General features: G+C 44.8%; 1 protein-coding gene across 1 annotated transcript in view; it reads right to left on the reverse strand.

Moving 5' to 3' along the window:
- GLTP (glycolipid transfer protein) overlaps window positions 1–12,132 on the reverse strand; it is a 30,817-nt gene extending 18,685 nt beyond the window's left edge. Inside the window, exon 1 of the mRNA XM_006870446.1 lies at window positions 11,961–12,132. Within this exon, the coding sequence (XP_006870508.1) occupies window positions 11,961–12,063 (103 nt within the window). The 5' untranslated portion in view covers window positions 12,064–12,132. The remainder of the gene's footprint in view (window positions 1–11,960) is intronic.
- Window positions 12,133–12,429: the final 297 nt, after the last annotated feature.

The following is a 12,429-nucleotide window of genomic DNA, read 5'->3' on the forward strand; positions in this document are numbered from 1 at the left end:
AAAGTGGCAGCATTGATGGACTCAAGTATGGCAACAATTGTGAGAGGTTGGCCCAGGATCGGGCAGTGTTTCATTCTGTTGTGCACAGGGTCACTATGAGTCAATACCCACTTGATGGCACCTAACAACAACAACATTTGACTGACTGGACTCCTGGTGTGGCACTCACTGTAGGATCAGCACTGGACTTCAAACCACATGCAAGGTCAGCAGTTCACACCCACCAACTGCTCCTCAGAAACCCTGTACACTGTCACTATGGGTCAGAACCAACTCAACAGCACTTAACAATAGCAGCATGTGACAGAGTCTAGCTTTAATGCACTAAACACTAAATAACTGAAGACATGATGGGTTGTGGGGTGATATTAGGACACTGTATATGAAAAACGCAAAAGAAAGAAAAGACCAAAGTAGATGTTTGTAGACTAAAATTTGCTTTTGAATGCAGCATATCTAAATTGAAAGGAAGAAATAATGAAGTAACAGAGCTGAATAAAAGATTTCAAAGGGCAGATCCAGAAGACAAAGTATTATAATAAAATGTTCTAAGACCCGGAGTGAGAAAACCAAAACAGAAGACCATATTTGACACTACTCAAGCTGGAACAATTTACATAAAAAGTCAAGCCTCAGGTTACAATACTGAAGGATTCTATGTATACAAAATTGAATAGTGAAGGAAACATCAAAAGAAGAAAGAAGGAATACACAGAGTCTCTATATCAAGAACTGGTTAATGTTCAACCATTTAAGGAGAAACAATAGGATGAAGACACAGGTGGTACTGAAGGAAAAAGTCCTAGAAGCACTGACGGCATTAAGCCAAACAAAAGGCTCCAGGAGTTGACTGAATGTCAACTGAGATGTTTCAACAAATGGATGCAGCGTCTGGCCAAGTTTCTGGAAGAAATCCATATCTGTACCCATTCCAGGGAAAAGTGACCCAACAGAATGCGGAAATTATTGAACAATATCATTAATATCATGCAAAAGTAGAATTTTGCTGAAGATAATTAAAAAATGATGCAGCGGTACACTGACAGGGAGCCGGATTCAGAAGAGGAATAGACTAACAGACAGTCTGTTCAAACAGAGCAAGGGAATACTGTATGGTTTAAAATCAGGAAAGATGTGTTGTATGTCACGGCTGTATCCTTTCACCATACTATGCTGAGCAAATAATCCAAGAAGAACATCCCATCAGGATTTAGGAAGGCTCATTAACAGTCTACGATGTGAAGATGATACAACCTTGCTTCTGAAAAAGTAAGAGGATTTTAAGCACTTACTGATGGATCAGCCACTACGGCCTTCACTATGGATTACATTTCAACATAAAGGAAGCAAAAATCCTCACACCTAGGCCAATAAGCAACATCATGATCAACAGAGAAAAGAGTGAAGTTGTCAAGGATTTTATTTTACTTGGATTCACAATCATTGCCCAGGGATGCAGCAGGAAAAAAAAAAAAAAATCAAACAACATATTGAAGACAGATAAGCTGAAGAATTCTTACTAGGCCTAAATTATCCATAACTAAAGAACAGTTAGTTGAAAGACCCCTTGAATTTGGTGACAATATGGCATTGGATAAATCTGCTGCAAGAGATTTCTTTGACGGCAGTGGTTTGCTATGGAGTTGGTTCCAATTCAGAGTGACCCTGAATAGGGTTTCTGAGACTGTAAATCTTCACAGAAGCAGAAAGCCTCATCTTTCTCCTGTGGAATGGCTGAAAGTTTTGAACTGTTGACCTTGAGGTTAGCAGCCCAATTTATCACAGTTAGTGCCAGAGCTCCTTAAAGATCTCTTTTTGTTGTTGTTTAGTGCCACTGAATCGGTTCCGACCCACTGCGATCCTGTATAGGCTTTTGAATTTTTTTCTTCCTTGTATAGGGTTTTCAAGGAGAGTCTGGTAAGCTTGACCCACCAACCTTGTAATACAACGCATTAACCCCCAGTGCCACAATACTGTCAAAAAGCAAAGATGCCACTTTGAGGACTAAGGTGCACCTAACCCAAGCCCTGGTATTATTTTCAATTGCATGTGAAAGCTGGGTAATGAATAAGGAAGACTGGAGAAGAACTGATGCATTCGAATGATGGTATCAGTGAAGAATATCTACTATATCATGGACTGCCAAAAGAATGAACAAATCTGTTTTGGAAGAAGTACAGCCAGAATGCTCCTTAGGAGCAAGGCTTGGAGAGACTTTGCTTCGTGGACTATGGGCATGTCATCTGGAGGGCCCACCACTCCCTTGGATGCTCAGCAGAGGGCCAATGAAAGAGGACGTTGAACTGACACAGTGGCTGCAACAATGGGCTCAAATGATTGTGAGGATGACACAAGATCAGGCAGTGTTTCGTTCTGCTGTGACAGGGTCACTATGAATCAGCACTGACTCAATGGCATCTAGCAACATGTGCCAGGCGTTCTGAGTGGTGCAAACCATTAACGTACAGCTGTTATCCGTAAGGTTGAAGGTTCAAGTCCACCCAGAGGTGCTTTGGAAGAAATGCCTGGAAATCTACTTCCAAAAAATGTGGCAATAAAAAGCCAATGGAAAAGGAAGGGAGTGACTGGTTTTGCACCCCGGGACCATTAAGAGAGAAGAGCAGAGAGCGGGACCCTACCCTAAGAAGCAGTGACACCAGGGATGGAGACAGAGATGATGACGTGGAGAGATGGGAGTGGCTGGGGACACTGGACTCAGGGAGGGAGAGGAGCTGTGTGTCCGCCGGGAGGGCCGGCCTGTGGGGTGTACCCTTTGGTTATTTGATGATGCAGGGAGGGGATTGTAGTCATTGCAATGAAACGAAATACAATAGGATGAATGTGAAACTGATATTCTCCCATGTAAACCCACATAATTCACAATAAAAACTTAAAAAAAAAAAAAAATCCAGTGGATGGGATCTTTAAAAAAAAAAATGTGAGTAGCCATCTAAGGTGCAACTATTGGTCTCTCCTCATCCAGCGCAAAGAGTGAAGAAAATCAAGACACATGGAAACAATTAGTTCAATGGAATAACGAACCATGAAAACTTCAGCTTCCACAACCATGATACCAGAAGCACTAGATGGGGTCTGGCTACCACTACCAACTGCTCTAAAAGGGACCACATTAGAAAGTCCTGGACAGAATGGGGAAACAATGTGGAACAAAACTCAAAATCATAAAAGAAAGGTCAGGCATACTGGTCAGATGGAGCCTGGTGGAACCCCTGAGACTGTGGCCCTAGCCATCCTTCAGTTCAGGTCTGAAATGAGCTCATACCAAGGCTCAACTGTCCACCAAATAACAGACAGATCCAGATGGTGGAACACCACTCATCTGTCAGTCTGTATGGGTGGCCTGCATGTTGCTGTGATTCTGGAAGCTATGTCATGGGAATTTTAAATACCAGCAGGGTCATCCATGGTAGACAGGTTTCAGCTGAGCATCCAGATGAAGACAGACTAGGAAGAAGGACAGACAGACTACTTCTAAATCTTTAGTCCTGAAAACCTTATGAATAGCAGTGGAAAACTGTCAGCACCAGAATACTGAATATTAAAACATGATGAAAAGCACCAGAATATTGTCAGATATAGTGCCAGAAAATGAGCCTCTCAGGTGGGAAGGAACTGAAAATACGACAAGGAAAGAGCTCAAAGTAGAGTTGGCCATGATGACATGAGTGGGGTAAAGCCTTCGGGACCTTCATCTGCTGATGGGCACAACTCAAAATGAAGAGAAACAGCTATAAACGTCCATTAATAATCAGAACATGGAATGCATGAAGTATAAATCAAGGAAAATTGGAAATTGTCAAAAAATGAAATGGAACACATAAACATTGATATCCTAGGCATTAGTGCGCGCTGAAATGGACTGGTATTGGCAATCTGAAAATCACATGGTTTACTATGCTGGGAATGACAAATTCAAGAGGAATGACATTGCATTCATCATCAAAAAGAACATATCAAGATCTGTCTTGAAGTACAGCACTGTCTGTGATAATATTCATACACTTACAAGGAAAACCAATTAATACCACTATTGTTCAGATTTATGCACCAACCATTACAGTTAGTGAAGATGAAAGTGAAGAATTCCACCAACTTCTTCAATCTGAAACTGATCAAACATGTAATCAAGATGTATTAATAATTACTTGTGATTGGGAAACAAAGAGGAAGGATCAATAATTAGAAAATATGGCCTTGGTAAAAGAAACATGACAGAATTTTGCAAGACCAATGACTTCTTTACTACAAATACCTCTGTTAAACAATATAAAAGATGACTATACACATGGATCTCACCAGATGAAATACAGAGTAATCAAACTGATTACATCTGTGGAAACACACAGTCCAAAAGCTCCATATCATCAGCCAAAATAAGGCTGGGCAGATATAACCATCACTTGGTCATATGCAAGTTCAGGCTGAAGCTGAAGAAAATTAAAACAAGTCCACGAGAGTCAAACTATGACCTTGAACATATCCCACCTGAATTTAGAGATCATTTCAGGGGCAGATTTGATGCATTCGACATTAAAGACTGAAGACCAGAAGAGTTGTGGGATGAAATTAAGAAAATCATACAGGAAAAAAAAGCAAAGCGACATTAAAAAGACAAGATGGAAAAGACCAAAATGCATATCGGAAGAGACTCTGAAATTTGCTCTTCAGTGTAGTAATGCTAAAGCACATAGGAGAAATAAAGAGATAAAAGAGTTGAATAGAAAATTTCAAAGGGCAGCCTGAGAAGACAAAATCAAATATTATAACGAAATGTGCAAAGATCTGAAGTTAGAAAACCAAAAGGGAAAAACACACTCAGCATTTCTCAAACTGAGGGAACTGTGCCTCAGGTAACACAGTTATGTGCTCAACTACTAACCGAAAGGTTAGCGATTGGAATCTTCTGAGAGGCACCTCAAAAGAAAGGCCTGGCAACCTACCTTCAAAAGGTCCCAGCCTTGAAAACCCTTTGGAATAGCCCTACTGTGTACACAGGGGTCGCTGTAAGTCGGAATTGATTCACTGGCAGTTGGTTTGGGTTGGTTTTTCACCTCGGAAAGAGGGCGGCAGTCTGAAGGTAGCTTCAACATAGTTAGACTCAGAGGTGTGGGGAGTGGCCCCAAGTTCCTGAAGATTTCAATACAAAATAGCCTTGAAAACTGCTTGTTCCAATGGGGACCAGCTCCCCTTGAAGATGGGGAGCTTCTTACAAGCAAAAGCTACTTCAGGTGCCCCACCATGCCACGTAAGCATGTAGGGTGAGGCTAGTACCCAGACACTTAGCAGGGTGATGTCCTAATTAAAGGAAAAGATGACCTGTTTGGGGGCATCCCCAATCAGATGCCTTTCTCAACCCAGTCACTTTATTTGCATGCAAATAAGCAGGCATTCCTGAGGGAAGATTATCTTGGCAAGCCTCAGAGGGAACCAGCTTATCCAGTTGGTACCACCCCCTCCACCCTCCATTCCTGCCCCCCACCCCACCCCTGCTTCCTGTCTTAGACAAGTCACCGCTGGTGCCAGCATATCCACTGGCCTTTCTGGGTACCAAGCAGGCCTCTGCCACTCAGAGTCTTCTCTACAAGAAGGCAGCAAGAGCACTGCACAAGGAATCCAGAGGGCTGAGTTCTAATATGACTCTACCAGTCACCCACGGGCCAACGGACCGCGAATAAACTTCTCTGGCTGCAAAACCGGAAGACAATCTGTGCTTCTAGGCAGTCACTGGCCCTCAAAAGGGGACAAGCATAGAACCAAAGGTCAAGAAAAGCCACTTTACCTGGGCTCCCTCTAGGACTATTTAATGAGTGCCAGATGCCTGTAAGCCTGATTTGATGGACATCCATCTAATTAAGCTAAGTGGACTGAATGGAGAACACTTCACTCCCAGAATTTATACCACAAGAACTGAGAGAGGGGATTATAGCCTTCCAGTCTTTCATCTATCCTTTCTCCCTAAATACTTAGAGAAATAGGTATCATCTCATGTTCCAAATGCACTGACCCCAGAGGGGTAGTGTCTGGGCTTCAAAGGGAAAACAGTACCCTGACTGATTAGTAATGTCTGCCATGGGCACCGGCTGTCCAAAATGTGGTCTGTATTTTAAGTTTAAATTTGGAGAGAGAGAAAATGAAAAGCACTTTCAGGAAGAAATGAAAATAGACCCAAAAGTATTCATTCAACAAGTACTTGAGGACCCACTAAGTGTTGGATACCAAAGTAACTCAAAGTCATTGAAAATCACAGTAGAAATGTAGTAAGTTCATGGAGGCTCGATGAGGTGACTGCCAACCCTACTCCTTAAGGATGAGTGGAACCCAGTCAGGCAAAAGGAAGGCAGGGTGGTGGAGAGAGGAGCGGTACATCAGGTGCAGGCAACACCATGGGTAAAGCTCCAGAGGCAAGTGATGGCATGGTACCAGCTGAGAGTCTGCAAAACATGCAGAAAGCTACTGCACAGATTTCAAGGTGGGGTAACAGGGAGCCACTGAGGCTTCTGGAGTATAAAGACTAAATGACATCTGCGCTCCCTCCTGACAATTGTGAAGATACTACAAAAGCTGCACATCTGACCTAAAAAAATGACAGAGCAGTCCTCACGGAAGTCAGTCTTGCAAACTGATCAGTCAGATGAGATCTGATTACTGGGTGGAGGTAGAGAAAAGGAAGATGGGCAAAGGGCTGGCCTCTAAGTGGCTGTAGTAAAACCTGCACAACTCAAGAGATTTTGGCTGGAGATGGAAAGAAGGGCTAGCTCAAGATGTGGGTGCTCTCTCTAAACTGGCAAACAGGAGGTTGACCTACAACCTACACCCTGCTGAAGCAGAAAGAATCAGCATCCACCAAGCCTAGCCAATTCATGACAAACAGCATCTGGCAAAATTTTACAAGATGTATTGCTCTAATATGTGCAAAGCCTTCACACCCTCTTCCTAGCCACTTTACGTCTAAACAATGGAAATAACCAAAGTGTACAAAGAAATATACCCAAAGATGTTCACTGTGGCACTGTTTGTTCACCAGAGCAAAAAAAATTAGATGCAATGTAAATGTTCAACACTAGGAGACTGGTTAAATAAATGATGATGTTTAGTGCCACTGAGTCTGTCCTGACTCACAGCAACCATGTCTAGGCTTTCCGAAGCTATAAAGCTATGCAGAAGCAGAAAGCTTCATCTGTTTCTCGCAGAGCAGCCGGTGGGCTTCACCCACAGACCTTCTGGTTCTCAGTCCACTGCTTATGGCACAGAGCTTTCGTGCTTCCCAAATAACTGATGGCCTGGTATAGCACTGTGGGTTAATGTGCTGGTCTGCAAACTCACCAGCCACTCCTCAGAAACCTTATACAGGGTCACTATAGGTTGGCACTGACTTGCCGACACTTAACAACAACATACAAACAAAGGAATCCTAAGCAGCTGTGAAAAATGATGATCAACATGGAAAGATGCCCATGCTATATTTACTGGGTAGAAAAGCAGGTTATAAATAAAAAAAAGAAGAAGAAGAAGAAAAATGGTTGACATAAATCTGGAAAGAAACCATCTAAAACATCATAATCTCTTTGGAAAAGCCTGTCTCAAAATACTGAGCAGATTGGACTGTGAACCAATAACGTACAGTGAGAACTTTATTATATAGAGTAAGTGGTCAATAAGTAACAGGCAGATTTGTACATAAGGTGAAACCTACGAGAGAGCTGAAACTCGCAGGGATAGCCTTGTGTTTTGGAGTCTCATAAGTTTTTAACAAGGGATAGATAGTCTTACTACTTTTCTATCACACATCTGAGTAGAAAATACTTGAGTTTTCCTTCCCTAATAGACTATCTTACAGACCAGTTCTGGCTTTTGCAGGTTTTAATTATATCTCTACTTTTTAGTTAATTTCCCTGCAATGAACAAGTCTTGCTTGCAGATTTAAATGCTTTTTAAAAAGCACAGTTTTTCCCTGAAACTATTGTGCTGAGATCTTTTAACCTTATATCAAAAATACCCTCTGAAGTCTTCTAAGCAAACAACAGTTGATAAATTGTTGATCAACTGATAAAGAACATCTGCCTTGAGCATTGTGCTCATTCAGGACCTACCTATAGGGGTCAAACTGACACTAGCAACTCCAAAGATTAGATAGAAGCCTTAGGGGATCAAGAGTTTACGCTACTGGAGAAGGGACAACTCAGAAAAGGGGTGAGAATGGGTGTGCAACCCCAAAAGTGTTATTAATGTCACTGAATCATATACATAATGTAAGACACTATGGAACTGGTGTCTGCTTTGCTGTGTATTTTCTCAACAACAAAAGTTTTTTAAAAACAATAAACTTGTAACCCTTTGTCATATTTGTATCTACAGCAGTGGCTCTCATTCATGCCTTCCAATATCACTCCCAGGAGTCCTGGTGTGGCACTGTGGGTTCATGTGCTAGACTGCAAAGTCAGTTTGAACCATAAGGTCAGTAGTTCAAGCTCACCTGCCACTCCCAAGAAACCCTACACAGGGTCTCTATGGGTTGGAACTGATTCGACGGCACTTAACAACATCACACTCAGAATTTATATCACAAGGTTTCTGGGTGGTAAAAATGGTTTGTGCATGACTACTCATCTAAAAGGACTCCTGTGTGTGGTGCTGTGGGATCAGTCCTGGACTGTGAACTACAAGGTTGGCAGCTCAAACCCACCAGCCGCTCCTTGGAAACCCTATACAGGGTCCCTATGAGTCAGAATCGACTTGACGGCACTTAACAACAACAACTCACCTAAAAAAGGTGGCAGTCTGAACCATTCCCAGCAGTGTCAGGGAAGAAAGCCCTGGCTATCTCCTTCCAAAGAGATCACAGTCAAGAAGAAAACCATCTGTAACAATGGGCTCACCATGAGTTGGAATCAACTCTACAATAATGGTTTTGGTTTAAAGGATGACACAATTTGGAGGGGAAGGAGGCTGCTACTGGCAGTCAGTAGAGGCTAAGGATGCTACTAAACATCTTACTATGTACAAGACGGCCCACCAATAAGAAAGAAAAATCTGATCTCAAATGACCACATGCCCTGATTTGGAGGAAATCATCTTTCAGATCACGTGTGTCCATTACTCCAGGACAGCTTCATTTCAAAGAGCCACACATCTTACCTGGACATCCCAGGTAACCAGGTGACCTGGGCCAAGCAGGCCTGTGGTTGGAGCTAACAGCAGATCTCCATTAACCCCAGTGCCAGAGACAAGCCACGGTGGCAGACTCTCACAAAACCTGAGTCTTAAATCCTCAGAAGGCCGATCCCGCCCCTCAGAAATGTATGGTTGTTCAAATGGGACACTTTTTTCAGGGGGGCTGAGCATAACCTCTTGGCTCTGGTAAGCAGAGTGCACAGTGTTTGGTAGTTAACCCTTTGTGGGCCAACCCCAGTGAGGATTCTGAATAAAGAGCGCTTCTGTCTGCATCTGTGACAACCCACAGCACAACAATCGTAGCAAAGACAAGGGTCCTTTGAGACCAGGGAAAGAGGGAGGAGATACACTGCCACCCTGGCACCAGATCCTAGCTGGCTTCAGCTGCTACCTCCTCCTTCCCTAGAAAACTACATGTGCCAAAGGTACCCCAAGTGCAGAACTGACAGCTCCCTCAAAGAAGAAAAGGGCCACAGGATTTCCCCATCTTGGTACTACTGCATTTGGGGGTCAAATAATCCTTTGTGGTGGGGCTATTTATGCATCATAGAATGTGTTGAGCAGCATTCCTGGCCTCTACCCACTAGACACCAGTAACAGCCCTCCCACAGCTGTGACAACCAGAAATGTCTTCAACATTGTCAGACGTTCCCTGTTATTGTTGTTAAGTACGGTTCTGACTCATAGTGACCCTGCACAGGATTTCTGAGGCTGTAAATCTTTACTGGAGTAGAAAGCCTCATCTTTCTCCCACAGAACAGCTGGTAGTTTCAAACTGCCGACCTTGAGGTTAGCAGCCTGATTCATAACCACTCACAAAAATCACTCCCAGTTAAGAAGCAAAACCAAAACCAAACCCACTGCCATGGAGTTAATTCCCACTCATAGAGACCAAGGGTTTCCAAGGCTGTCAATCTTTACGAGAGTTGAAAACCTCTTCTTTCTCCCTCAGAGCATCTGGCGGATTAGAATTGCTGACTTTGAGGTTAGCAGCCCAATGCATAACCCACTATACCACCAGAGCTCCTTACCTAGTTAAGAACAGCTGACCTAAAAAAAATTCTTAATCCTTTTCCAGGGCACATTAGCTCAGACCTGCCAAGTATTCATAGAATCAAGAGAAAAACAAAGCCAAGAATTCGTAACTCTGGTGCAAAAATAGACAACTTGATACTGATGTCATCTATTTGCAGAGTCCCTGCTTAGAAATGCAGTATTATTATCTCAACAGTTTGATAACATGAAAAGTCCCACTCATTCAACAAGTACTAACTGAACACCTGCTATGTGCCAGGGACTGCTCTGGACGGTGAGGTGCCAACAGTAGACCTAAGACCAAGACCCTCCTCTCAGGTTGTTTAGCCGAGTCCAAGAATCCTACAAACCAGAAAACCTCACTGAAATACTGAGAAATCATCTACTTACTACAGGAAGGAAGCAAAACTGGATTCAGGAACTTAAATGAGAATCACTCCCCCAAAGCTGAGATCTACTTTGAGCTCAGTGATTTACACACACCATTTCCTTTACTCCTTCCTCAGGGCTAGCTTAGAAGGCCAGCATCCCCATTTCACAGATGGGAACACTGAGATTCAAGAGGTACAGGAGAGGAGCTAAGATACCTCCAAGGAACCCCTACCCACAAGCCCTGATCTCCTGGAAAAGTGAGTGACACCCAAGAGGGCCAACTCTCACTTGTCTATGTTGTCTTAATGTTTTGCCAGCATTTGGATTTTAGCTGGACTCTGCCCTGGCGACTGGTATCTTCCTACAGGGCCATCAAGGGAACTAGCAGGCGGGGCACTCGGTGAGCCAGCAGGGAAGAGAAGAATGCAAAAGCTCAGGTTGCACCCTTTACCCAGGACCCAAAGGCAAAGGGCAAGGGCAGGTGATGAGTTTTCAGTTTCCCATTTTCCATTAGGAGCTAGGCTGGGCAATGGAGGAGAGAAAGAAGAGTCTGAAACTAGCTGGGCAAAACTGGATAGCTGGAATCAGGAACTTAAATGAGAACCATTCGCCCAGGACTGAGATCTTCCCAAGGCTCCAGAACCTTCTTCAACATGACATATTTGGGGGAGCGGGGGGAGCTCTATACATGGAAGGGATTCAGCACCCTGAATCTAATGTCACTCCACAAAGCAGCTCCTTGGCCTGCACCTATCCTAAAAGATGGGGAAATTTTGGATGGTGTCTCCTACACGAGGGTCCCAGAGTTTTGTAATCCCATCTTCCATCACTCCTACCCCACCGGGCTTCCAGTCCTTGTTAGGGGGTGGCTAGTCTTTGATCTGGAAAGGAAAGATTCTAAGAACGGTTCCCAAGGTTCCACAGGGGAGAGGTGGGAAAAGATGGAAGACTGGCTAGAACGAGGGGGTGGAGGATTGAGAGACATCTGGGAAAAGATGAGGGATTGGGACGCAACTAACGGAGATGAAGGAATACGGGGTATCTGGGCAGGTGTAGGCTTCTGGGATGTCTGGAGAAATGAAGCATTTGAGGGTGCAGGAGAGATGGAAATCTTGAGGACGGCTGAGGATGAGACGGAGCACACATGTCCTCCAGGAGGGAAGGTCCATGTAGGGTAAATTTGGGTTGCTTAGAGAAGAGGATTTAGAGTGCTTAAGGAAATAGGATTCGGGGTGTCTAGGGAAAGGAGAACTTGTAGATGCTCAAGAGGAGGATGAGTCAGGGGAAGCGCTCTGGAGCAACAGAACCCGAAGCGCCCTGGAGCAAGGCTGCAGGTCGGCCGCCCTTTGCACCAGGCTCACCGAAAAAGGGTGGCAGATGTGACACCGCCTCCAGGAAGGGTCCCGTCTCGATCTGCTTGTCCGCGGGTAGCGGCTTCAGGAGGTGCTCGGCCAGCAGCGCCATTTCGGGGTCAAGGCCCGCGGTGATGCCCCAACCGGCGCCACGGGCGTCCACGCCGCCCCCTGGGCCGCCACCGTCCGCCGCAGGCTCCTGGGACTCCAGCGTTACTCCCACTTCCGTCTCCGCTGCGCTCGCGTAGCCGAGCGCTCAGCGCCGCCCTCCGGCCGAGCGCCTAAGCAGCCCGCTGCGCAGCCCGCCCGTCCTCCTGCACCCAATCCGCGCCCGCCGTCGCGGAATTCCGCGCCACCATTGGTCTGGAGGTGGGGCCGGCCAGTCCGGGCGCGTAGACTCTTGCATTCCGATAGGTCCATGTGAGCCGCTCCCAAGTAAATATGCCCCAGGTGGGTGTGCCTGCACCGCCCCCTGTTG

This window comes from Chrysochloris asiatica, unplaced genomic scaffold (genome assembly GCF_000296735.1).
Source record: "Chrysochloris asiatica unplaced genomic scaffold, ChrAsi1.0 scaffold00142, whole genome shotgun sequence".
In the NCBI taxonomy this organism is placed as follows: domain Eukaryota; kingdom Metazoa; phylum Chordata; class Mammalia; order Afrosoricida; family Chrysochloridae; genus Chrysochloris; species Chrysochloris asiatica.